The sequence below is a fragment of the Epinephelus lanceolatus genome, chromosome 9 (genome assembly GCF_041903045.1).
Source record: "Epinephelus lanceolatus isolate andai-2023 chromosome 9, ASM4190304v1, whole genome shotgun sequence".
Classification (NCBI taxonomy): Eukaryota; Metazoa; Chordata; class Actinopteri; order Perciformes; family Serranidae; genus Epinephelus; species Epinephelus lanceolatus.
The window spans coordinates 12,420,015-12,446,385 of NC_135742.1; the positions used below are offsets into that span (position 1 = coordinate 12,420,015).

General features: G+C 39.3%; 2 protein-coding genes across 6 annotated transcripts; both read right to left on the reverse strand.

Annotated features, from left to right (window-relative positions):
* Positions 1 to 569: 569 nt before the first annotated feature.
* Positions 570 to 17,585, reverse strand: LOC117253044 (long-chain-fatty-acid--CoA ligase ACSBG2-like). Of its 2 annotated transcripts, none has more exons than XM_078170581.1 (15): positions 17,057 to 17,585; positions 14,120 to 14,197; positions 13,873 to 14,015; positions 10,988 to 11,268; positions 9,064 to 9,152; positions 8,331 to 8,451; positions 8,149 to 8,229; positions 7,858 to 8,007; positions 6,443 to 6,610; positions 6,174 to 6,355; positions 4,794 to 5,027; positions 3,618 to 3,835; positions 2,202 to 2,341; positions 1,869 to 2,112; positions 570 to 1,545 (listed from the first exon to the last, which is right to left on the reverse strand). In XM_078170581.1, exons 2-15 carry the CDS (start codon positions 14,185 to 14,187, stop codon positions 1,454 to 1,456), a joined length of 2,211 nt encoding a protein of 736 aa, XP_078026707.1. In that variant the 5' UTR covers positions 14,188 to 14,197; positions 17,057 to 17,585; the 3' UTR covers positions 570 to 1,453. The 2 variants fall into 2 exon arrangements, with proteins under 2 accessions (XP_078026707.1, XP_033476273.1); XM_033620382.2 differs by having other exon boundaries at positions 10,988 to 11,271; positions 17,057 to 17,581.
* Positions 17,586 to 20,213: 2,628 nt separating this feature from the next.
* On the reverse strand, positions 20,214 to 25,741 carry hint2 (histidine triad nucleotide binding protein 2). 4 transcript variants are annotated; one of them, XM_078170583.1, is made up of 6 exons: positions 25,478 to 25,740; positions 25,335 to 25,385; positions 25,090 to 25,227; positions 23,584 to 23,688; positions 20,647 to 20,719; positions 20,214 to 20,551 (listed from the first exon to the last, which is right to left on the reverse strand). In XM_078170583.1, the coding sequence occupies exons 1-6, from the start codon at positions 25,562 to 25,564 to the stop codon at positions 20,460 to 20,462; spliced, it is 546 nt and encodes a 181-aa protein (XP_078026709.1). In that variant the 5' UTR covers positions 25,565 to 25,740; the 3' UTR covers positions 20,214 to 20,459. The 4 variants fall into 4 exon arrangements, with proteins under 4 accessions (XP_078026709.1, XP_033474459.2, XP_033474461.1 ...); XM_033618568.2 differs by having other exon boundaries at positions 25,340 to 25,741; XM_033618570.2 differs by lacking the exon at positions 25,335 to 25,385 and having other exon boundaries at positions 23,584 to 23,658; positions 25,478 to 25,738.
* Positions 25,742 to 26,371: the final 630 nt, after the last annotated feature.

Genomic DNA, 26,371 nt, shown 5'->3' on the forward strand with positions numbered 1-26,371 from the left:
TGAATGTGAGAGTGAATTGTTGTCTGTCTAGCAACCTGTCCAGGGTGTACTCCGCCTCTTGCCCAATCAGCTAGGATAGGCCCCAGCCCCCAAGTGACCCCTAACAGAATAAGCGTTTATGAGAAAATGAATAAAACAATTAGATGCAAACCTGACTGAAAATGAATCACTAACAATTAGGTTGGTCACAACATTAATCAAACTTTGACTTTCAAGATAAGCATAGATGCCTCCTCCTGAGGTTTCTACCCTTTTTTTCCCATTAAAAGGTTTTTGGGGGGAGTTTTTTCTTATCTGCTGTGAGGGTCCAAAGAACAGAGGGATGTTGTTTGCTGTAAAGCCCTCTCAGGCAAACTGTGATTTGTGATATTGGACTTTATAAATACAATTGAAATTGAATTGAATTTGCTTATTCCAGCTGTCTTTCTCTGTTTTGCGCCATGCTGCTTGATAATTTACAGCAAAACTGTAGCACAGCAGTAGCTCTCAGATCCCTCTTATCACTGTACACATCCAATACACAAGAAGGGATGAATGAAAATAAAAATTAAAAATAAAATAGCACACAATTTTGACAAATCACTCACTTTTTATTGACAGTCATGGAACATCTATCAGAAAATAACCATTTCAATATTTGTCAAACTGTACATGGAGAAGCATAAATTAAAAATATAAGCTTTACAATTTGCACCTGTGATTAGAGAGATTACTAAACAACTGATATTGTTATTATAAAAATACTTATTCAGACATCACCTCCAGTCTTTAAGAGGGAATGTCTGCAGCTTTGCCAGATGAGGATTATCTCACAATGCAAGACTAGAAACTGGCAATTAATTCTGTAAAATCTTTAAGTAGATATTGCTGCCTCAAAAAAAAAAAAAAAAAAAAATACATACCGGCATGCTCATGACCAATACAAGAGGGTTTCATCTTTTCGGCCACAGTGGATTCACAAAATTTCCTTCATAAACTGTAAAAATGATTACTTACACCAGTTTGATAGTGTATAATTCACCTGTATATGCCATATAGTAAATGGCAGGATTTTGGCTCTGATTTGTTTTATTTACAAAATGTGCACAGCTGCTGTGAAACCGTATGTACATTCAATTCAGCTAAAATATCAACTTGGAACAGTCAACAGAAACATATCAAAACATAGCAGCACAAACTTCTATTCCATTAAATACAACACATTTAGGAACAAAGATTTTTTCCCATTAAATTATAAATCTCTTTTACACTTTTAATATTCAGGTGAAAAAAAGATTGGAGATAGAGAAATAAAGCGCATCATTATATTTCTTTAAATCTAAGTTTTCAGACCCAATCGGACCATAGATGAAGGGTTACGCATTAAACTTAAACATTTCTCTGTATGATGTCTGAGCACGTAAACATGCCTCAAACCTCTCTTCAGTATTGTCTCATCTCTTTGCAGAGCAGTCTATTGTTTTTTTGTTGCCTCTGCATACAGTGTGTCTATTTTCTCCTGGTACATCTTCACAACAATGGGTCGCCTCAGTTTCATGGTGGGTCCTGCACAGACAGGAAAAGCAGGTTAATTCAAATTAAATCTTAAGCTAAAGATTCAGTTTCTGCTGAGCGACACCCATGCAACATTTGATCCACTGCAGCTTTAAAAGATTTAAAGGGACAGATTTGATCTCTCTCAAACAAAACTTCACTGGAATGTTCTCTGGCATGCGGTACAGCCACAAAACATATCTGATGATGACATGACTTAGATTAAAAGCTGATTAAACTTGATTGACAGCAATAGTCAATAGTCCTGAAACAACAGCGTCACATCGAGACCTTTGCTCCAGTTTTTAAACCAAGAGGAAGGAAATAAAACTCACCCAGTTCTCCTCCGCTGACGGAGAAGTCTCGCTCCAGTATGACCCACTTCTGGACCTTCTGGGCGTTGGACGTTGCTCTGGCATTAACGCGTTCCATGCCCTCCTGGATGGCTTTGTAGATAGCTGGCTCCTTATTGGCTATGATCTCTGACACCGTGGTCGCCTTGACATTGTGCTGCTGGCAGAAGCTCAAAGCCTCGGGGCTCAGCTCGTCTGTGGGCTCGCCATTGTCATCCACGACACACTGTGGAAACAGAGAGGCTCTTTATTTTTCTTGTTTTTTTGTTTTTTTTTAGCAGCTGTGACTGTGTGCAGGAATGGAGGTCTGGTTACTTTGAGAGTGAGGAACATGGAGAGGAACTTGAGTTTGTCTCCGAGCAGCATGGCATTGCTGATGATGGGCACCTCGGCCTTCACTGCGTCCTCGATGGGCACAGGAGGGATGTTCTCTCCACCGGCGGTGATGATCAGTTCTGTGCAAAAAACACAGTTAAGTTTCAGAAGTGTGTCACCTGTTTGACAATGTTCAGAGTCCAATGTTAAAATTTAACAAAGTTTTTGACAAAACACTGCATTGGGTTGTTTTCCTCCATTTTATGCGCAAATTTTGTCTCATTAAGAACTCACAGTGGAAAAATATCGTGCACCATCAATTTATGTCCATTAAAATTGCTTGTTTTGCCACTGACAGGCTCAAATTGATATTTTAGGTGTCTGACAACATTGGAGGGAGGATCCTACAGATAAATGACATGTTTTTCCTTATCTTGATCCAATCAGTTTGTTATTGTGTGTAACCAGGCTTCGCTCAAGGAGAAGTGTCATTCTGAAATCTCGTGAGAGGTGACTTGTTGCAGGAAAAACAACAGTGAAAACATTAGTGTGAGTTGAGAGAGGGGTGCCTGGAAGAATGTGCTCAAGCATTGGTTCCCAACTGGTCCAGCCACAGGATCCAGATTTGTTCTTAGCCATTAGTTCAAGGTCCACACAGTTTGAAATGTTCAGCATGTGAAGTATGGTTACACACAACATCAAACAGACTGAATCAGCTTAAAGTACAGAAAAACATTTAATTTCTCAGGAGGATCCTTTCCATAATGATATCAGGCACTTACATAACAACCCGAACCTGTCGGTGGCAAAAACAAAAACTCTGATGGTTGCCAACTGCAGCAGCCTGTCTTCATATCGAACCAATCTCAAAAAATGTTCTTTCCATTACTCATTTTGACACAAAAACATGGAAAAATAAGGTCCTGGTTAAAAATGGCTCATGTGTTCCTTTAAGGCCAACTTCCTTTCACTACTAACTAATAAAAAAACAAACAAAAAAAAACAAATATTGAAGAAGTTACAGTAAAGGTAACAAGACTGCACAGAATGTACTGTAAAGTTATGTTTTTGTATCAGATTAGATAAATTGTCCTGAAAAAGTTCACTTGCATGTGCCAAATTCTCATTGAGTACTTTCAAGTACGTAGTAAAGTACTTAGATCCTTTACTAATGTAACAGTACCAATACAACAGTGTAAGAGAACTGCAGTAGAAATCAAAGTTAATTAATTAAAGTCCTGCATTCAAAATATTACTAATATTACTACTATTTGTTCTGCAGACAAAAATGTACCCTGTGACTAATATGTTAATAAATATGACATTATTAGATTGGTAATACTGATGGATCAATGTGTAAATGGTGGCTTAGGCAGTGTAGTCATGTGGTTTCCAACCAATGAGACCACAGCTTACCCTTGATCCTTCCTGTGATGTACAGAAAGTCATTCTGGTCATGTCTTCCCAGATCTCCAGAGTGCAGCCAGCCGTCCTGGTCGAGAGCCTCCGCTGTTTTTTCCGGCATGTTCAGGTAGCCCATGAAGACGTGCCGACCCCAGAAACAAATCTCTCCACTCCCGTGCTCATCTGGGTTCTCCAGCTTTGTCTTGCAGCCTGCCATCAACTTTCCACAGCTGGAGAGACAAATCATAAGTCAACAACGTGCTCACTTAGACCTGACGTGACCAAAAGTTCCACTACAACTGCACCCCCCCAAAATTTAGTACATAGAAAGAACATAATGTCAGTGAACTTTGAGAATTATCTTATGTTTATCTAAACATGTGGTTCCCAACTTTTTTTGGGCTTGTGGCCTCTTAAAACAAATTAATGTCTCAAGAAAAGCTATAATAATAATTACTTTACTTATATAGCACTGTTTATGCAAAGATGCAGCCCAAATTGCTTTAAAACACAGGATTCAAAACTGGAACAAACATACCCCATATACTATCGCAAAATGTTGCACACTATTGTGAGGAGACCTCACGAACGAGTGCAAAGTTTTCACATGGCTTGAACCAGTTATTAGAGATGGTACTTTTTCATTTAGGATTAAATCTATGATAATATTGGCAAGTGCAACTTTTAAAACACTCCTCCATCGATTTAGTATAATCGTAGTTAAGTGGAACAGCCTACATTACCCATAATGCAACTTAAGCACCAACAGTTAGATAATAGATTTGGATGGGACTCCCTAAAAATCTTAATGTTTATCAAAAATCCAGAATTATTTTGGTCTGATGAAAATGAGAAGTTGGACTGAGTGGCAAAGTGTGACCTCAGAATACAGTCCTGTTCCCCCAGATTCTTATTTTATTCATTTGTTTTATGCTAATAGCTGCAAAGGTCAAGTAAGGTCACTTCCTTCCAACGCCACAATGCCAGATTTTTTCCCCAAACCTGTAGTCTTCAACTACAACTGACGCTGACTGAAAGTGACATCACTTGTAAACAGAAATGTGTAAAATCTTTGAAGCTCCCCTTTAGGTCAAATCACAAACAGTTTGTCACAGCACCCTGTAGTATTCACATCCATATTAACAACACACTTTAGTCACAGCTAACGTGTAATGCTCTGCTGCTGACCTTGTGATGCGGTAATTGTCATTTTGGGAGATGGTATGAGGGCCGGTGCTTTCACTCATGCCGTATAGCTCCAGCAAAGGGATGTTCAGGCTCATGAAGTACTCCAGAGTGTCTTTGGTGATGGGGGCAGCTCCTGTGAAGCAGAACTTGCAGCGGTCTAAACCCAACGCAGCACGGACCTTCTTGAAGACCAGATTATTGGCCAGCATGAAGCCCCACGGCACCTGATTCTCCCTGTGACCCAAAAAATAAAGTAAAATTTACTTAAGAACATGGTCAGAAGGGATATATTTTACTCCACTACATTTACCTGCCAGCTTGAGTTCCGTTACATATCAAAATTTTACAAACAAAATGTGATCAATTTATAAAATATGATACTGTGCTATACATTAAACTATCCAATAGCAGGTAAAACAAATTTAACACATCATTTAAATGCTGCTTACATGCTGAAAATGCATTATTAACATTCCAATGATATGATATATGTATACATAGTGATATAACTCTCCCCAACAAGTAATTTTACTTAAATACTTTAGTCTTTTTATGTAGGTAAAATCTTGAATATAAGACTTTTGCTTGTAATTGATTAGTAGTAGTTAAAGCTGGGGTAGGCAGTTTAATTTTGGCCTCACTGGGAAAAACTATACTTTGAGTATATTGTAAGTGGTCTGAGAGAACACTGGACTTCTGCACCTCCTCTCGGCTCTGTTTTCAGGCTTTGGTGAGCCTCGAATCACATTGTGTCCTCTGCCTCACTCCCTGCTGCTACAGACCATCTAGCTGGGAGGAGAGCAGGCAGCAGCTCCGGAGACAGACTCCTATCAGCAACCATAGCATCCTGTATCCAGCCAGCGCAAACCCCAGCTCCTGGTGGAGTGGACAGCAGCCCCAACTCCCCAACAGATCAGCAAACATTCTGCTGTTGTTACAAAGGTAAGACCCGGCACTGCTGCTGACCACCAGCCCGCAGTGACACCTGGTGCCAGGGGGGTTTGGGCTGGCTGAATTCGAGCCACTACAGCTGCCAACCAAAGGTCCGTCTCCCAAGCTGCTGCCCACTCTCCTCCCATGGAAGCAGTGCACAGCAGCAGGGAGCGAGGCAGAGGGAACGTGGGATGGCTAGCTTACTAATTCTTGCTACATTTGTGGTCTGATAAACAGAGACAGTAAGGCAAATAGGGGCTGAGTGAAAGAGCTATGTGTAAATAAGATTAAATAAATCCATGTATGGGAAACACTGGGTGACTATATGAAGTGTGTGCATATACCCAAGGTCATCTGGTGGGAGGGGCTTAGGACAGAGAGAGGAGAGCTCAAGTAAATGATGTGTTCTTGCTGAATTCTAACAAAGGATCCTTGCTGCTGTCTCACCCGTTCATGACACTGTAGTTGTACTGCAGGCCTATGGACTTCGCCCAGTCCCCCACTGATCTCTTCATTGGGGATGCCTTTGCAGCCATAGCTTTCATCTTGTCCTGCATCTTCTCCCACACACGAGGAACCCCCATAAAACAAGTTGGACGAGCCTCTTTCATTGTGTTTACTAAGGAGCCCTGGAAAAAGTTAATATAAGGGATTATAATCAAAATCGGAAACTTTCATTAAATATTATATGCATATACTACAGTAGGCATTCTTACCTTGAGGGCGTCTGGTTCTGCAAAGTAGGTGGTAATGCCATAACTAACGCCCATCCACATGTCGCAGAGCTGGGCCGCCACATGACTGAGCGGCAGGTAACTGACCACCACCTCCTCAGCGTACCTGATATCTACATAAGTAGCTGCAGTACGGCTCGTCCATGTCAGCTGCACATTAAAAAAAATGGGAGAGGAGTCATGCGACAGTTTTCCTATTAAAATGTTTCTCTTGATTATTTTTACTAATCAGCAAACAAACTGCTCACACAGACTCACCCACAACACACACACCAACTTCTGCATCAGCCCACATCCGCCACACACGCAAAAATTAAAACGGAGCAGAAAATGTGCCAGATCCTATAAAACATTTCGGTTGAGCCTGTAGTAGTAGTATGGTTTAGCTGTTTGAGTTTGAGGTGGTTCTTTACATCCACCAGCCAGTGTTCATGAAGGGTGTTACAGTCTCTCTCTTTTTTTTTTACATTTGAAGAGAATCAGTCGTCGACTAGTGTAGAGGAGGCCACGGCTGTTGCTTGGTTAGCTGTGATCTTTAAGTCATCAGGGCCGACCCAAATATGGCAGTGAAAGGGTTGGGAAAAATAAATGTGCCTCAAATATATTTTTCTAAAAGACCCTCTTTAGGGAGGGAAGAGCTTTGTGGTAAAAGCATCTGGTCTGGGTGCTACCTGCCTGATAGTACTTAGATAGAATATATATTGTAGCAGTTTCTGGAGTTCCACAGGGCTCCATGTTGGATCCTCCTCTTTTCATTTACAAAAATAAACACTTAATTGGATGATGTTAAAATGTTGTATTATCTCCCAGTATTCTGATGGAAAATTTGATTCCTACCATGAATCTTAATATTGATAAAGGTCTGCAATATATTGTGCTTTTAAAAAAATACACATTTTTTCAACTCTGTGTACATGTTTTTGACTATTTTACTACTGTTCTATGGTGTTACAACTTTTACATACATGTCTAGGGGTGTTTGGAAAATAATGATGTTTCAATTCAATTCAATTCAATTTTATTTTTATGTTGATGGTAACTGATATTTAAAAGTGGTGTTAATAATGCACATATGATAATATCATGTAAATGATCCAGCTCCTCTTCAATCATTTCCATTTCATTCCATTCTCGCTTCGTCTCCCTCCCCCAACGCCATCTGTTTGCCTTTGCACTATCTATTAGGTGTAATTGCTCTTTTTGTATGATTCTGTGCAGTTGTGGTTACAGACTCTCTCTTCACCACCCTACTTTTGACTTTTTTATAAACTAAATGCTTGTTTGGAAAAATATCAGATTAATTGATAATGAAAACAACATTCAGTTGCAGCCCTGTGTCATTTGTGTGATAAATATAAAAGCTAAGAAAAGAAAAATCTCTAGTCTGGATAACTCACGTTGTCATGGCTCAACATGACTCCTTTAGGGTTGCCAGTGGTTCCAGAGGTGTAGATGAGAGTGCAGCACTCGTTGGCCCGAAGACTGTCAATCACAGCATTCAGCTCTGCATCCGGGATGTCCTCTCCCAGCTTCATGAACTCTGCCCACTACACAAATACAGAGATTGTGGTAAAATAAAAAAGTGTATCTTAGTAAGCATCAGCATCAGATACTGTGTGTACAGTATCACATTCTTTATAACCATATGACTTGTCTGTTTCATTAGTATGTTTGCTGAGTGAACGTACTGAATACAGGAACGGTGCTTTCTGGTGTGGCTCGCCCTTGTACTGGACGATGGCTTTCAGATGAGGTAGCTGATCTTTAATCTGTTGGAAAAGACAAATTTAACTAAGAAATGTGGGGCCAGATTTTTTTTTCTTTCTTTGCAAACTGTTATTGCAGGCACTTTAATAACCAATAAACCGACCTGCAGGATTTTGTCAAGCTGTTTCTTGTCCTCCACCACCATGACGTTGGCCTCACAGCTGTCAGCCACATAGCGACAAGCTTCAGGTGAGTTGGTGGTGTAAATTCCGGTTGCCAGACCCCTATAGCACAAATCAGATATAGGAGAAAGCTTTGTTGAATGCACAAATTTCATTGCATGTATATTTTTAATCTTATTTTAACCACACAAGCCTAGCTAAATCTATTTTTCAAGCACGTCCAGGCCAAAATAGGTATTATTGACAATGGGTTAAGACATGCCACAATATTCAAATTAACCAAAACGTGATAAGGTTTCTTACACAATTATACAAAGGATTTTATCCTAGGAACAACCTAAATGGCGTTTTAAAACAATTCAAGAGCTGTCAACCAAACTAAAACAGCTCATGAAAAATGTAAAATACCCCAAAACGTTGACAGTCCGAAGTTAAAACACAATTTCTGCATTAATGATTTAATTCCAGACTTTTGTTTTACTGTATATCTCATCTACAGCAGAAATTGAAGTTGCATCCTCGCTTCACAGTAAATGTAAGTCTTTGAATTGGTGCATAAACTACAACCCAAACAGGTACAAGCAGGGACACAGAGATGTGTCAATAAGCGTGGACAGAGATAAATGTACAGTGTCAGGTGAAAACAATGCTGAGACATCCCAACATGGTCTATATGGAATTCTATTAGCTTCACTTCCTTAAACGTGATCTTACCCGGCAAAGATGCAGCCGATGTCTGCGATGAACCACTCGGGGGAGTTAAATCCCAGAATCCCCACACCACGGTAACGCTCCAGCCCCAACTGAAAGAGGACAAGTTTATTTATTTAATAATTTGTTTTAAAGAGCATGTATCTTTAATGACACAGCACCTCCATTACTCTTGACCTACATCTTGTTTCAAGAGCCACTCCACCTCATAGGATATGAACATGTCCATGAAACAAGAGACGAAACACAAGCTGTGAATTTCACACGCCCAGGTGTTCATTTTCAGCAGCTCTTTCTCACACCATGTAGAATACAGTGAGACAGGGAGGACAATCCTAGGTACTGTTTACAAAACAGGTGTAAACAGGAATTTGAAGTTTTGTGAGGCCTGTAGTTCCTCAAATAAGGTTCATGTGCATCTCACACCAATTCCTCTACTGAATCAACAAACCTCTGTTATACTAGTTCACCTTATAACTCTCTAACAGCTTATAACTTGAAATGTTTATGTCACTTTGTATACCTTTATGCACTCGTCACTTAACCTTTATATATTCATTTGACCTTTATATACTTTTACTAACTTGTCGTTTTACTTTTATAAATGTAACTTTACCTTTATCTAAGTTTACTTATTTGTCACTTTACCTTTCAATACTTGTACGTTCTTATTTTAACTTGCACTATTTTATGTCATAGATTCTGATTTTGTTTTTCTCTCATGTAATTAGCATTGCTGGAGACATGCATTTGAAACATTTTCATTGACAACTACTGCTTCTATAATTGTACATTTGATAATAAATAACCTGAAACTATAAATGTAGAATATCGCATATGGTGCACACAGGTGTAAGAGCTAATGTAGTGAAAATGTTCAGTGTTTTGGCTTCAGCGCCCTTGATTTGAATGAAAGAGTGACTGACTTTTAACTTTAAGGGTGTTTGAGGGTCTTTATATCTGCATTAGGTGTAGACTTTGTAGCATGTTTTCATCCCTGCTCCTCCAGTTTTAGGAGAACAATGATCCTGAACATACAAACACAACTAAGACTTTTTTACTGCCCAACAGGATATTTATTTGCTGAAGACATGTCGTCTCTGAAGCAAGAAAGCAATGAGGATGGCTGCAGTAAAAGTCTAGGAGAATATCATCGTTAAAGATGACCAAGTGTCTGTCTTTGGGTCATATCATTAAATATGATTTAGCTCCTTTAAAACTTTGAGTGTGTAAATGTGTTAAATACAATGAATTAATTTAACCTGGCTAGTTTCTGTTCCTACAGTTCGTATAAAAAAGGCTACAGTTCCTATATTGTTGACCCAAAGCAGAAGTAACCACTGCTAAGTTAAAGCTTAAGGCCAACTTAACACAGTTAGTGTCTCATTCAAAATACAGTGTGCTGTAGTAGAGAGCAAACATACCGAAAAATGTGTCTTTATGTTTATGCAGTTTATGCAGAACCAGTGGTTAAATGTGACCAAGTACATTTCTATTTTGCTTCTTTATACTTCTACTACACTACATTTCAGAGGCAATTATTGTACTTTTGAATCCATTTGATTTATTTTAACCCTTTAGTTAATTTGCAGATTCAGATTATTAGCACAAAATATAAATCAACTTATGATATATTATTATAGATTAAACCACCCAGCAGCATATAAGTAATTAAAATTCACTCCATCTTTACCAGCTGCAATATTAAAGTGCTGAACACATTCATGCATCACTAAGTAATCCAATAATGCAACATGCATTATTCTGTAATGGGAAATTCTGCGTGATTTTTGTACTTAAACTGCATTGATGCCAATACTTTTGCACTTTTAAGTACTTTTACAGTGTAATATCAGAGCTTAAAGTAAAAGATCTGAGAACTTTTTGCAGCACTGTGCAGAACAAGTCAATTAGCAAACAAACAAACCTTAAGGAAGCTTTTAGCTGCTGCCCGGCACTGCTCATAGTACTGCCTCCATGACACCTTCACCCAGTGACCCTCTTTCTTGAAAGCCAAGGCTGGATGATCCCCATATTTCTCCACCGTCTCCAGGAACCGCTGATGGACTGTCACTGGAGTCTCCGAGGCTGGACCCGAGCCCTCCATCCTCAGCCTGACTGCCTTGTCTCTGCTGCTGCTCCATAGCTCATCAGCTGGTGCAAGAGGTGCCAGCGCGTTTGACGCCTGCAGGGGGACCGCCTTGGGCTCTTCTTCATAGGGACAACAGGGACAGCCGCATTTACCCGCCATTAATGAAAGTCAGAAGACACCCACACCACACAGAGACACAGCAAGCTTTAGAGGTAGAACCAGGTGTGTGAGAGGACTGCAGAAATCTCTGGACTACCCCTGTGGGTTCGTGACACCTGGTATGTCAGGGCAACATGATTTGTAGGTTGTGCAGTGAGCAGGCGGGAGGAGCCAATACTGTTACCTGAGACAAAACAGGAATGTCTGTGACTACCTACCAATCAGGTTTGGTTAGAGGAACTAATATGGTTTCAGTGCAGTAGAGTAGATGAAAGCTTCTGAGGACAGAGACACAATAATGGTGTGTTTGTTTTGCACAAATGTGCTGCTCTAATTCCCTCCTGTTATTTGCTTTGCCTTTTTTTTATCATACATAACATTATATTCTTTTCCTGCCATCACTGTCTTCTTATTCCTGAATCTCACCAAAACTCTATAGTAGGATGGTACTGATTTTTTGCTCTTCTGCAAAAAGCAAAAAATCTGTTTTATCTTTCTGTCAGCTTCTCACAAACCAACTTGAGCCCCCAAGCATTTTATCTACTGTTACAGCTCTTTGACCTCAGATGCAGTTTCTTCCGTGAAGCATGTGGCCGAGAGCACTCCACTTAAAGGTGAAGGTCTAATTTCCAAACTTCAGTCTGGCTTTAACAATTTCACAGCACGACAGCTATTTTCACAAAGGTCACTCACACATTTCTGCCAAACTGCTGACCATTTTGGTGCATCATTTGATACAGTGACTCAGGTGGTTTTTACTCAACAGCCTCTTTACTGCATCTAAAAATGCCCACAAGGTTCTCAAACACACTGTTAGACTGTTTCAGATCACTTTCCTTCTTAATGTGTTATCAGTGTTATCTTCCTCCATTATGAAACCCAGTATAATTCCTATATCACCCACAAGCATGTTGCTTATATGACACACAGAAATACTTCCCTTTCAATTTCAGTGACTCAAATCGCTATGACTGTTTGCTCTGTCTGAACATCAGACATACAGCTGTAATCGATGGGTGTTCACTGATTCCACCTTAAGCGATAGAAAGGTTGTGCAATATTATTTTTGGGAGTCATTTAAGGCTACAACACATCGGCAATCCCTCCAGAATGCTGCTGGAGGGATTGCTTTGGCACTAAACCAATAATCAGTCATCACTTTGTGCTTCCCCACACTGGTTTCCTGACAGTTTTTAAGTGGATTTTCAAAAGCGACTGATTGTTTTAAAGGCGAAGAATGCTGACAACTCTTTTGAAATAATAATTAAACCTGCTGTCAATGAGAAAGCTGCTCTTTTCTGCTTCAAGTTCAAAGTTCAAAAGAAACTTGAGGGATTTTAAAACCTTTAAAACCTTGCTTTATTTAAAAAAATATACATGTAATCTACATCTATTTTTTAATGTGATGTACTTTATCATTGCAAAGAGCTTCCCAAATGTTCTTTTTGTTGTTATTTCACAGCCCTTTCTCACAGGTTGCATTCAGGGGCGGAGCTGTGGGGGTTTCTGGGGCCTTAAATCTAGTAACATTTGACAATTTTTGCCTCTTCTTAGGTGGCAAGAGTGAAAATTCATTGTCCTCAACATTTGCTGTGTTACAGTTTCAGAATGATGAAGACAGTCTGGGAAAAATTAAATAGAAAACACTCTGAAGTCATCGAAATCTGTGGCATGGGCAGTGACTTGCGGCATTAGAAACTGACGAAAAAAGGCATCCTTTAATGCGGCATGACACGTGGCTGGTTGCTGTTATAGTTTAATGGCGCCTGGTGGCGTCAGGGGGGAAATGCAGTTGGACAAGGATGAAACTTAAGGTGGCGAAAGTCTGAGTAGGGTGGGCCGGAGGGGTGTTGGATGTGTCAAATAAACACCGACTTTCACTTGAGAGAGCAGTGTTCGCGTCCCGCAAGATTCTTAAGCCAAACCCTGTTCTTTTTTCCTAAACCCAACCATGTGTGTTTGTTGTTGAACGAAAAAACATCAATTTGCGGTGCTGCTGACATAGTGCCTTTATTTTGAAAGAGACTGTATGTAAATGTTAAATTTCCTGTGAAAACAGAAGTGTATTTTGAAAGAGGATAACGCATGTGACCGGCAGAACTTGACACAGTGTTCCAGAACGTCAACAACCAACGCACCTAGTGAGTGACGAGGTCGGAGTGAGAATGTGTTGGAAAAAACTTTCAAGTGAAGCATGACCCTGAAACAGCCCTGAATGTTTACAATGTCTGGCTCCGCCCCCTGGTTTTATATGTTTTTACATGTAAAAACAAAGAGTGATGCTGCCTTCTTAGACATGATTTAAATAGTTTTTAAAGGTCTTTAAAGGTAAAACTAATCAAAGAATTTCACAATAAACGACAAAGGCAGAAAAAAGAAACAATTTGTGGAACAGCTACGTTCTTTTTTCTTATTTCTTGTCTTGTTAATCTCACTCAGATTTGTCTTGGAGCCTTTGAGAACCACTCTGTTCTACAATCAGCAGCCCAACAGTATGAACGTTATTAGAATTTTTCATTTTTGAGGTGCTTTTCCCACATCAGATTAGTGTCTACACTTACCTAGTGAAAGTCTGTCAGTGGCTTCCTCCAGCTCAGACGTTGAGCTGAGCTCAGCTTTAGTTGCGTGGCCATTGAGGATAACAGGGGAGTGGTTGTTTAAGTTTGTGGAGTCTGACAGAGTCTGTTCCTTTTGGGTCGAGATGCTGTGGAAAAAAATACATTTTTAGATACACAGTTTGAAATCAAAAAGTCCTAAGTGGATCAAATCTACATGATAATAAAGATGTGTTGGATCATGTATCAATACCTCTCATCTGTAACATCCAGGACTGCAACACCACCATTGCTTTTAACCGAATCCTCTTGTTCACTCATCTTGTATTTGCTGGAATAACAGAGAAAACTATCTCAAATGGATGCGAAGTAAAATCTGGCCCTTCCTTCAGTGAGGACCCTCCATGCAGATAAGACTATCTATTATGAAACAGCAGCAGCGCTCTCTCGTCATTTATACAAGATTGACATTCACCAAAGTCATTGCAACAGGTCAGAGCCTGTGCAATCACTACATGTCGAAACTTTTCATATTGTGCCAGACAACATTTCAGGACATCAGCACGTATTCACTATTGAAACCCTTTCACCTTAATAATCACGCTCAGAAGCCCAATGCACTCTATCATGTCAGTTATTAATGGTTAAGTGACGAACCAAGGTTTAAAGTGTCACATGAAATGTAAATATTGTCAAACACACAAGATCATCATCATTGAGGGCTTCCTCCGCTCTCCTGTGTACAGTGCGTACTATAGAGAGTGAGGTAATGCCATCTAGTGGGCAAATGATTCAACTGCTGTGTATTATGGTCACAAGATGTACCTTCAAATGATGACAGTGCCTAAAGTAACCAATCAGTTCACCATATCTATAGAGATAAGAGTTAAAAACAAATAGGCAGTGGTGGAAGAGGTACTCATACCTTTAATTTAAGTAAAACTAGTAGTACTGCACTCACCAGTAGTGGATGACCTATCTGAAGGCCATACTACTAAAAGTACAGATTTTATTGCCAGGAAAATGACTTTGGTTGAAGTTAAGGTCAGTAAAAGTCTTTAAGTATCTGATATTTACCATACTTCAGTGTCAAATGTAATTTTATGATGAACAAAATGCACTTAAGTAGCAAAAGTACAAGTACAATTTTGTTAATTTTAAAAAAGTTATTTCTTGGTAACATGTACACTATCCTAAAAATGGAGCGTATATAAAACAAGGTCTTCTTTGAGTTTTTCCTTCTCTCTCATTCCTCTCAAGTTTATATTTGATACTCACAAAAAGCAGATTTTGAGCTTTTTCATTTTATTTACCAAACACTATTATCGTTATTATTCGTCCGTCCATCCGCCCCTTCCTTCCTCCCTACGGTCCCTATTTTGTTGTAAGTAACTAAGATGCTGAGGCAAAATGTCTCGGAGTAAAAGTATACATTTTATTAAAAATTTAGTGGGGTAAGAGTGGAAGGTCACAGAAATATAACTCCCAAAAAATACCTAAGCACTGTAACAAGTATTATTACTTTAATTACATTACACCACTGGGCAGTGGTACGGCCATTGAACAAGTTCCACATTATAAATACTTAGGCATCTAGATTGATGACAAATTCATCTTCAAGCCACGAAATAAGTACGAATTAAACTTTTTATACAGAAACCAGTCCTATCTTGTAGAAAGAAGATGGTGGAAGCAATCTTTCTGTCAGTGCTAGACTATAGAGATGTATTTTATCGCCATGTGGCAGCCTCCACTCTCATCCCCCTAACTGCTGTCTACCATTCAGCCCTTGGATCATAACTGGAAACAGTTATAGCTCTCATTATTGTTTTCTTTATCAAAAAGTGGGTTCACCTTCTCTTTCTATTAGAAGAGACTAGCATTTGTTTTTGTTTATTCATAAAGGACTTCTTCAAAAATTGCCCTCATATTTGACGTCACGTTCACACACGTGTTATTATCTATGTACTCAGGTCTCTCCTGAAAATGAGATATCGATCTCACCAAGTTACCTAACTAAATAAAGGTTTATACTGATATATTATATTTCATATTATATATCTACTGATGCTTTAAGCAGCATTTTAATATTGCAGCTGGTGCAGGTGGAGCACATTTAAACTTCTTTATATGCTGTTAGATTGTTTAATCTATAGCACAATATCAAGTTTTGTTTGTAAAATCTGTAAGTAACACCAGCTGTCAGAGAAATGTAGTGGAGTAAAAAGTACAATATTTCTCTCTGTCACATAGTTGAGTAGATGTACAAAGGAGCATAGCATTGAAACGTGAGTAAATGTCTCTCAATATTGTACTGAAATACACTTGAGAAAAATCTACTTAGTTACTTTCCATCACTGAAAATAAGTGGCACGTTTTCTGACATGTCTCAAGACACATTTGTAATACAATGGTGTCAGATAAAGATCTGCGAACCCAGCACACTCTCAGTCTGACTTCCAGTTATTAAGATAACTTTGGTCAAAATTTTTCAGGACCAAAGTTCATACGACTTACAACACTACAGTGTGGCAACGTCAAGTCTTTGCTCTGGATTATGCAAATATCAATGAAAGTGCCCTGTAAAGCATGAAAAGAAGATTCAAGACTTGGATTTGTACATTACCCAGAGAGCAGATGTTACCTTTTGAGAAATTAAATTGAATCTTATAGTAAAAAATGATTAATAGAAGTCGTACAGTCCCAATTTGAAAAACTGAAAATCCACAGACGTTACAGATCTCGGTTTATAAAGGTGACATCCCGGAGAGCTCATGCTTGTAGCTGTTTGTTAAAGATCAGGAGAAGACAGCTCATGCTTGTAGCTGTTTATTTAAGGCCAATCATTGTGGATGGCGAGGTTTAATGACTTTGTTGACTAAACAAAAAAAGCCAAGGAGTCTGCTCACATCGGATGGTGGCTATTTCTATCTCTTAGTCATGTATTTGTCTCAAACGTACGTTCCCTGAAGGCTGGCGTGTTCAGTTTGCTTCTGTCAACAAGATTACTGTCTCATTTTCTCTGCCTTAAAATCTCAAAATGAAATCGTCAAAGTCGTTTACTGTGAAATTAAAAAGCAGCTGAAGCAGAAAAACAGCTGCCAAAGATGTGGAAATACTCAAGCAGTCGCCATAGCAAGTTACAACAAAAGTCTTTCCACACACTGTAACATCAGAAAGCTTTTCCTACCTTGTTCTGAGATGGAGCTGATTGACAGTAGTCGTCAGGTGCAGGACAGACCTGGATCAACCTTCACCCGGCGCAGGTGCTTGACTTTTGCTCACCTATAGGTGACTTGTGTGAATGTATACTGACTTCCCCTGTGCTCACGCCTGACGTCCAGAGCTTTACAGACTTGCGCAACCCTGAGGTTGTGTTGACCAGTTAAAGATCCACCAACAAACTTGACCAAAGGTTATGGCTCCTGGAGGTGAAGAAGACCTGGAACCTGATACACAAACAGTCTGCTGCGGAGCCTGTTGTGTTTGTATCAACAAAAGCTGACTACCTGTTGGTGTTGGTAACGGTCCAAAACATTTAAAGCTCGAGCAGGTGTGTGGGTTTGTTATTGAGACTTTGATCATCCCAAATCGACTGAATGAAGACAAGTCATTATCAGATAGGCATGAGGAGACCTGTCAGGGGAAATAATGATAAAGCTAGATAAGTTCTCTCAGGTTTATGAGGATAGATGAGACTTTGGACCATAAAAAGAGTTATTCAACAGCTGAACTAAACTTGTGCAACTCTGACTTTTTCTACAAGATTGGCACATCAAGATGGACATGTCAAAATGATGGCAGTGTGTGCTATAATGCACAAAATATACACCTTTGGTAGACTCAGTTTTCTTAAAAACTCATTTAATAATTCCACTTCTCTTTCTACATCTAATTATTTGTGATATGTATAAAGTGCATGAGGGAAATCAGTAAGAAACAATGATTTCTACTTGATTGAAGCAGTTTAAAATGTCGTTTTGCGTGTCAGCACAGGCCTTGTTTCCTTTTTTTCTGCTGACCTGTGTGTTTCAATTTGTCTGAGTGCTGCATTCAAGGAGGCGAACCTTGTTTAATAAGTAAATATAGAGGAAAGTTCAGCCCCCTCCCCCCAGGTTCTCAAACAAACTATAGTTACCTTCTCATGGGCACTGAGGTCAATGTATCGTACCACCCAGTCACACCACATCTGTCCAAACTCTGACCCTCACTGCTACTATCTGGGTACATGCCATCTGTGAAGGTGGTGAATGAATAGTACAGGGATTAATGAGTGCCTGACATGCATAGAGGAGGTCATAAGAAACCAAACAACACACACTGACATTTGAGATGTAGTGAAGGTAACATTATATAATGTGTTTTAAACAGGGTTATTTCATACTAAAATACATAGTTTAAATGATGATAAAACTATCAGAAATAAGGAACTCCCTAGGGGAAAATGCATGACCCTCCATCCACCATGAATTATTTATAAGATTTTTAAAATGTACCCTTTGACATCTAAAAGTTAAAAGTTGAAGATGGATGAAGTTGAAAAAAGCTTTGGTTTTTCACTCTTGTCCTGTATGAAGGATAGTTTTGGCAAAAATTTTAAATGACACATGTAGAATAAATTGATTTTGATGAAACGTAACTATTTTAAACTGAGATTTGATTTGATTTTTTTCTGATGGAAGAGTTTGTCGCATGTTGTGTGTTCAAGGAGTGTTGGAAATTTGAAAATCAGACAATATTTTCTGTTTTTACAGTTTCTGGCTGTGATAAAAAGTGGAATTTTGGCGATTTTTAAAGGAAACTTGAAAAGCTTCTTAAAAAATCAGTGGTAAAATAAATACCAAATACATCCATTCAAATTCATATGCCCCTCCTCTCAACCAAAATTAGAAAATAAGTCCCTCCCTCATGCTCAAAGAATTATTTGACATGCCTACCCCTTTTTGCACCACCCCATCCAATCTCACACATAACAAACAGTCCCTAAAAAACTTTTTACTCTCAATATTATTCTGCGATTTCAAGACGATCAAAAATATATTATTGAATACTGTTGTGCTGTTTCATTTCATTCCTCAAACATTAATATATGCAGGAAATGATAATTATGAAAAGTAGAGAACAAAGATCAAATATAAAGAAAGGGGCTCCCGACAGTATCAAAAAATTGGGACACTGAGTTAAGATTATTCTATGATATCATAACTTGTCTTGCTTTTCTTGTATTTCCTGCAAGGATGAGGTGTTCATTGTTGTACTACAATTACATATTGTACCTGACGCATACGTACATGTATGTATGTACAGTGTGTGTGTATATCTATATATGCATTATGACTGTTGTAATTTATATAGATAAATTTGTTTGTGATGCATATTTTTAGTCACCATTTGTTTAATGTTAAAATAAATAATTTTAAAAAGCGATTTTTTATTTATAATTTTACAAAATACTGGGATATCATTCAGTAGAGCAGGATTTAAAAAATGTATCTTGAAAAAATATAAATATTTCAATAACACGTGAGTATTATTTCTCTAAATAAAAAGCATATTCCACAAGTTATTTTATATACAAACATATTATTTTATGTGTTTAGTATGTGTGTAAATGTGATGTGATGTTGTAATCAATATATATGTTATGGTGTTTTAAGATTTTACTCTACATCTTGATCAGTTGTTACAACCTGTGGCTTTGTATATCAACCTGTACATATGTTATTTAATTATTACTTATGCACTTCTGGTTAGATGCAATCTGCACTTCGTTGCTCTGCACTTGTGACATGTGCAATGACAATAAAGTTGAATCTAATCTAATCTAATCTAATCTAATGAAGAGTTATTGTTTTACACTGCATATAAATGATGCCTGACAAAAGGTCTACAACATAAACATAACCTCTAATAAACTCAAGTTTACTGTGGGTTTGAATTCATCTTTTTTTCTCACCATAATTTGAGTAGAAAATCGAATGCAACATGTGCATAAAAATAAAATGTAAAACTGATAAAAAGTCCTTGATATTCTTTGACTATGGCTGTCTACATTTAACGTCTCATCGTATTTTGTAGCTAGAAGTAGTATTATGTGTTGACAACGTCATAATACTATATAAGGAAGCTGTCTGTTTCATTTCACTCAAAGACCTACTGAGAATAAGTTTATACTTCCTCCTACTCCTTTTTGAATATCTAAATGTGTTCTGCTTGTTTGTATGTTCATGTCAGATTTTTACACAATTGAAATAAATATCAAATATAATATCAAATATCAAGCTGTCGTTTTTACTCACTATTGAGGCTACACAACATCACCTTAAAGAACTAAGTTGAGTTTTACATTTTCCATTTCAAAAATAGTGTCTTTATTTGCAGGCGTATCAAACGTAATATCTTTATTTTTACATTTAATTTTTACATTTGTCGAGATCAACATTATTTACGTCATATTTTTTGAGTGGTGTACAGAATGATGGGACGAGAATGTGAACTACACCCATAATATAATTAAGTCATGCCTGTTGGGATTAAACACATAAAAGTAGCCTGAAAAAACTGACGCACACATTAACAGGGAGAAGAAACCATTATCCTGGTGGCCACTTCATCTGTCTTCCCCCCAGCACGTGGATGTGAAGGTGGTAAACTGACTGAGCACCGTGTTTTCCATCGTTGATCACTGCAGAAGGAGGAAACATTGAGAATTTAATGTGCAAGAAACTAAACCACCTGTATTTTCACATATATGACTGTAGGGCCATTGCTGTAACTTACCCACTCTGTATCCTTCTTTTAGAGATTCTTGCTTCGCCACATTCTTAGCAACAACCAATAAATGTCCTAAGAGCTGAAAGTTGGGGAAAAAAAGAGTGTGACTAGATATAGAGAATATTTTGTGGGGAAAAAACATGTGGTTGCAGCAACAAGTGTTCAGGCTGTATCACAGAAACACTGGTTTTAATTGCTTTATAACATATGTATTTTGATATAAGGTGTGTAGAATCTACCTTTAATGAAATGTGCTATTTAATAAAACTGTCTTGCTACACTTTAATGTTAGAGGCATGTCAGTGACTTCCAGTACGACAACTCCTCTCTGAAAACACCAACATTAAATTTTAACTGCTGGTGAGTTTGGTTGATTCCTTGTTGTGGCAACAAGATGCCGTCCTGTTCCTCTGCTTAGTGTTACGTGCCCTTAAGGCTGCTTGCTGCAACAGTGACAGCAAACAGATTTTATGCACACATCTGGTCCTGAGGGCAAACTGGAAGCTTACTGTGTAAAGTCTGTATGTCTGCCAAATGTTTGTTTGAAGATTTTCAGCTGTTCACGCTGTTCACAGCAATAAAGGTTGGGTGAACAATAAAAAGTGTTGCAGGTATACATCACTAAATGCCCTAAAGTATGTTTACATTCCTAACGCACATGCTTGTTTGCTTCTGGTCAGGGAGTATGTTCTTGATATTTTGGGCCAGGTAGCTCAATTAAGGGAAATTTAAGGGTCATACCACACTGCAAAACTGCTCAAGAATGGCCAGAGGAGGATGACGTAGGGCTCAAAGCATCAACCTGGCCTCAAAATTTCCCAGATCCCACTCTGATCGAGCATTCATGGGACACGCTGGTACCCCAGAGGTACCCCTAATCCACGGCTGGGTTTCTTTGGATCGGACTTGGCTCTGACTTTTCAAGGCATGGATACAAGACCTCTGGGATTGTTCAATGGTGTCTGGCACCAGGGCGTTGGCAGTGGATCCTTTGAGTCCTGTGTGTTGTGAAGTGGGGGACCAGCACGTCCCACAGATGCACGATCAGATTGGAATATGGGGCTGCATCCACATGTCCAATCTCTTGACTTGCAGACTGAGCCCTGGCAAACTTCAGCTGGATGTAGTGTGACATATTCACTGACATCATGTAAAGTCTGCAAAGGCAGTGACTGCAAGTGGCTGATAGACAACCCACAAGACTGTTTTACTACTGGCTGTGAAAGCGGTCAACTATCTCTGCTGTCATATTCATATATATGTCATATACGTTGATAAATAGTGCTTACTCATCTGTTCCTGCAGATAATAAGATAAAAATCCCATGTACAGCCTTTGTTGAGACTGAACAAAAATGTATTTATACATCTCTGTACCCATTCAGAAACAACAATGTTTGCACATATGGAAAGGACTATAGGCTAACTCAATAAATTGGGCATTATTTACATTAGAAACCTTCTTTTCATGTTTTTTGGCATCTTTTTTAGCCTATTACACTGCACAGTCTGATAGGCTGCAATAATTAAATACATTTTCAGTCCCTCTACAGCCTTTACTACATATTTCTGTATCATGATGTGGTTGAATATTATTTCTGACCTACAAAATCCAAGTAGCATTTAATAGGCCAAACTATCAAAAATGATTTAACACATTCATGGTTTTTTTTCGGCAGTTGAAAAAACCAAAACGTCACGTCTGTATGCCAATGAAATGTGAGATATTAAATCACTGAAGTCTGCTGAAGTCTGTACGCCAAGCAGACTCTCTGGAAGTCTGCAGAAAGTCGGCTTGAGGCCCCCTGTGGACTGGTTGAACTGTGGATTTGGACAGCCCTCCGCACTCCTAGACTTTCAAGGGACATGCCAGCAAAGTCCAGGAGTATGCAAGTGTGGTGAAGTCTGGATATTTGGATTCAGCCAGGGTCATTCACATTTTCATGTCTGCCAGTGTAGTTCTCCTTCACACTTGGTACACAGGAGAAGTTTCAGTAGGCCCATTTCCACCGCAGGAACTTCGGGGTAATTTTACGGGGCCGGGGCCACTGGTGCGTGTCTCCACTGCAGGAACCACCCCCGAAGGACAGAGTTCCGGAACTTTTACAGGGGCTAAACAAGTCCCTGCCTCGGACTAGGTACTCAGAACGGCCCCGAAAACTCCTGGGTGGGGCTTGGGGATTACTTGGTGCTGATTGGATATACTCAAGGAGGGATGTGACGACAACAGAAAGCAACAAAATAGCCGGCATTTTTAAAACTCAGCAGACGAGGGTTAGCTTGTTCATATAGCTTCCGCCGCCATCTAAAAAAAACTCACTAAATGGCCCGTGAAAAAAATATTTTTTCCAGTGGATATCTTAGTTACAACATGATTGAGCTAGCAAAGCAGTTTTGTGTTGATATGTGTGGTATTTATTCAGTTATGGGAAATCATGATGTCTAGAAAGCATCAGCTAACAGCAGCATCAAAGCTAACATCAGGACGTCATCTGTTAAAAGCCTCCCGTTGTCGGATATGACATGAAACTACTCCATTTAGCTCAATCATGTTGTAACTAAGACATCCGCTGGAAAAAATATTTTCTTCACAGGCCATTTAGTGAGTTATTACAGACACCACTATCGGCTAACGGCGTCCCAACGTCGCCCGGCCAAAATGGTCGCGCAACGATTACGTCACATCCAGAGCCCGTAACTTTACAGGAACCTTCCTCGTACTCCGCTCTCTCAGTGGAGACACGGCAGTTGAGAGGGCCGAGCGAGAGGACGTTCCTGTAGTAGTTCCTGCCCCCCAAATAGTACCAGAACTTCTTCAGTGGAAACGGGCCTAGTGTTGCAGCCTCACCTCTAGGTGCCACTAAAGCCTACACACTAGACCTTTAACGCCAATGGTTTTGGGATAAGGCTCTGTGAGTGTAAGATTATGGATGGACACACTTACCTCAGTGTCATCATCTTTGACCTCACTTATTCTGGGAATAGGGACTCTTGGAATAACCAGGAAGTGAACAGGGGCCTGTGGGTTGACATCCCTGAATGCCAAACACTGATAAACACACAAAAACAACATACACTGCCTGGCCAAAAAAAAAGTCACCACCAAAAAAAAAGGTCATACACTCTAATATTTCGTTGGACCGCCTTTAGCTTTGATTACGGCATGCATTCGCTGTGGCATTGTTTCGATAATCTTCTGCAATGTCACAAGATTTATTTCGATCCAGTGTTGCATTAATTTTTCACCAAGATCTTGCATTGATGATGGTAGAGTCTGACCGCTGCGCAAAGCCTTCTCCAGCACATCCCAAAGATTCTCAATGGGGTTAAGGTCTGGACTCTGTAGTGGCCAATCCATGTGTGAAAATGATGTCTCATGCTCACTGAACCAGTCTTTCACAATTTGAGCCTGATGAATCCTGGCATTGTCATCTTGGAATATGCCCGTGCCATCAGGGAAGAAAAAATCCATTGATGGAATAACCTGGTCATTCAGTATATTCAGGTAGTCAGCTGACCTCATTCTTTGAGCACATACTGTTGCTGAACCTAGACCTGACCAACTGCAGCAACCCCAGATCATAACACTGCCCCCACAGGCTTGTACAGTAGGCACTAGGCATGATGGGTGCATCACTTCATCTGCCTCTCTTCTTACCCTCATGCGCCCATCACTCTGGAACAGGGTAAATCTGGACTCATCAGACCACATGACCTTCTTCCATTGCTCCAGAGTCCAATCTTTATGCTCCCTAGCAAATTGAAGCCTTTTTTTCCGGTTAGCCTCACTGATTAGTGGTTTTCTTAAGGCTACACAGCTGTTCAGTCCCAATCCCTTGAGTTCCCTTCGCATTGTGCGTGTGGAAATGCTCTTACTTTCACTATTAAACATAGCCCTGAGTTCTACTGTTGTTTTTCTTCGATTTGATCTCACCAAACGTTTAAGTGATCGCCGATCACGATCATTGAGGATTTTTTTCCGGCCACATTTCTTCCTTGAAGACGATGGGTCCCCACTATCCTTCCAGTTTTTAATAATGCGTTGGACAGTTCTTAACCTAATTTTAGTAGTTTCTGCAATCTCCTTAGATGTTTTCTCTGCTTGATGCATGCCAATGATTTGACCCTTCTCAAACAGACTAACATCTTTTCCACGACCACGGGATGTGTCTTTCGACATGGTTGTTTAGGAAATGAGAAGCAACTCACTGCACCAGTTGGGGTTAAATAACTTGTTGCCAGCTGAAAGATAATCGCCCATGCAGTAATTATCCAATAGGAGGCTCGTACCTATTTGCTTAGTTAAATCCAGGTGGCGACTTTTTTTTTGGCCAGGCAGTGTATATGAATTGCACAACTTTACTTCAACAGTCAAATGTGGATTTATCTCTGACCTCCACGTGGAAAAGGACAATGGAGATAACATGTTTTAAAGAGGCTGGCTGTTTACCTTGTCATCCTCATAGATGATATCAGCAGGGATGCTTTTGTCAATCACTTTGGAGAAGATGGTTGGAGCTGGGGAGCCATACTTCTTGCTGGCCTCCTCTGCCAGTCTCACCTCGTCACTTCTGGTGCACAGTGGTCTCTGTGGGTCAGACACAAACACATGACACAGAGGAAACAGAATAAAAGCTCTGAGCTGAAAACTGCTGGCAGCATACAAACAAACGACTTATAAGGGGGACAATATACCAAACCTCTTGGTGGTGGCGCACTGCAGGTTTCCCACAGCCACCACCAGGCCTGGTAGGACAGTTGTTGTCAAAATGCTCAGCAGAAGTTAACGAAAATAAAAAGTATATGAGAATCAGACGGGTTATTTTTAGAGCAGCTACCTCGGCTTGACAAACACGGTGCAAACGGCTGAGGTGAGCCGTCCGGGTCCAGACGAACTGAGTCCGCAAAATTTGACGGAAATACATAGCCAGCTAACTAGCTATTATTGTTATATTAATATTGAAAGTATAGTTATACGCCCCGAAGTCAATATTTCGGGATTTATCTTAATTTTCTGACACGACACTACATACTCCAGAAATACTGCTCACAGACGAAAAGTCTGTACTGTACGTTGGTGTTGCCTTCAGGTACCTCATTATACCTGGTGTATATCATGTTTTCAATACGACTGGTCTCCGTTTGCACTGAGCTACAAAAAGTGAGAGAGGTATAAAGTTGTTATTTTACCGGATATCAATTTATATAATAGTGTTGGATTAATAGGGGTATTTACGTATGGTTCATTTTATTAACATTGTTGGAATCAAGCGTAAAATTACGACTGTAATGCCAAACTCACATAAAAAGTCATTAACTGGCCAAAAAATGTACCTTCATCGCATAATTTGTGAGGCAGAATTTAATTGCTCATTGCTCAGTCAATTCTTACACTTGACTGCGTACATTTTGGTGTCTAAAGTTTGGAAATGTCTTTGATAATGCTTTTTAACTTAAATAAACGACATTTTTAAGTGCGTTTGAAGGAGACATATTTATCAGTACAAGGGTCGCTTCAAGAGCGTCAACGTTCTCTAACGTTAACTTTGACGCTAGCATTAGCTATAATATGAACGTAAATCATATAATAAGGCCTTATATGTTAATAAACTATAATGGTTAGTGTTACGTTTCTCAGTTTATATATAGGAGTATATGTTTAGACAGTTAAAACACTGTGTAATATGGTATTTAATGTATGATTTTTTTGTGCAATAGGGGCGCTGGGGGAC

Excerpts from the sequence above, each read along its gene's own strand:
- LOC117253044 (XM_033620382.2), bottom strand. The coding sequence starts at position 14,187 with ATGAGTGAACAAGAGGATTCGGTTAAAAGCAATGGTGGTGTTGCAGTC. Across the intron at positions 9,153-10,987 it reads CAGCTAAAAGCTTCCTTAAG|TTGGGGCTGGAGCGTTACCG; the intron begins GTTTGTTTGTTT and ends GTCCTCTTTCAG. Across the intron at positions 8,008-8,148 it reads AAGCACCGTTCCTGTATTCA|TGGGCAGAGTTCATGAAGCT; the intron begins GTACGTTCACTC and ends GTATTTGTGTAG.
- hint2 (XM_033618568.2), bottom strand. The coding sequence starts at position 25,564 with ATGTATTTCCGTCAAATTTTGCGGACTCAGTTCGTCTGGACCCGGACG. Across the intron at positions 20,720-23,583 it reads TCAAAGATGATGACACTGAG|CTCTTAGGACATTTATTGGT; the intron begins GTAAGTGTGTCC and ends CCCAACTTTCAG. Across the intron at positions 20,552-20,646 it reads AAAAGAAGGATACAGAGTGG|TGATCAACGATGGAAAACAC; the intron begins GTAAGTTACAGC and ends CTCCTTCTGCAG.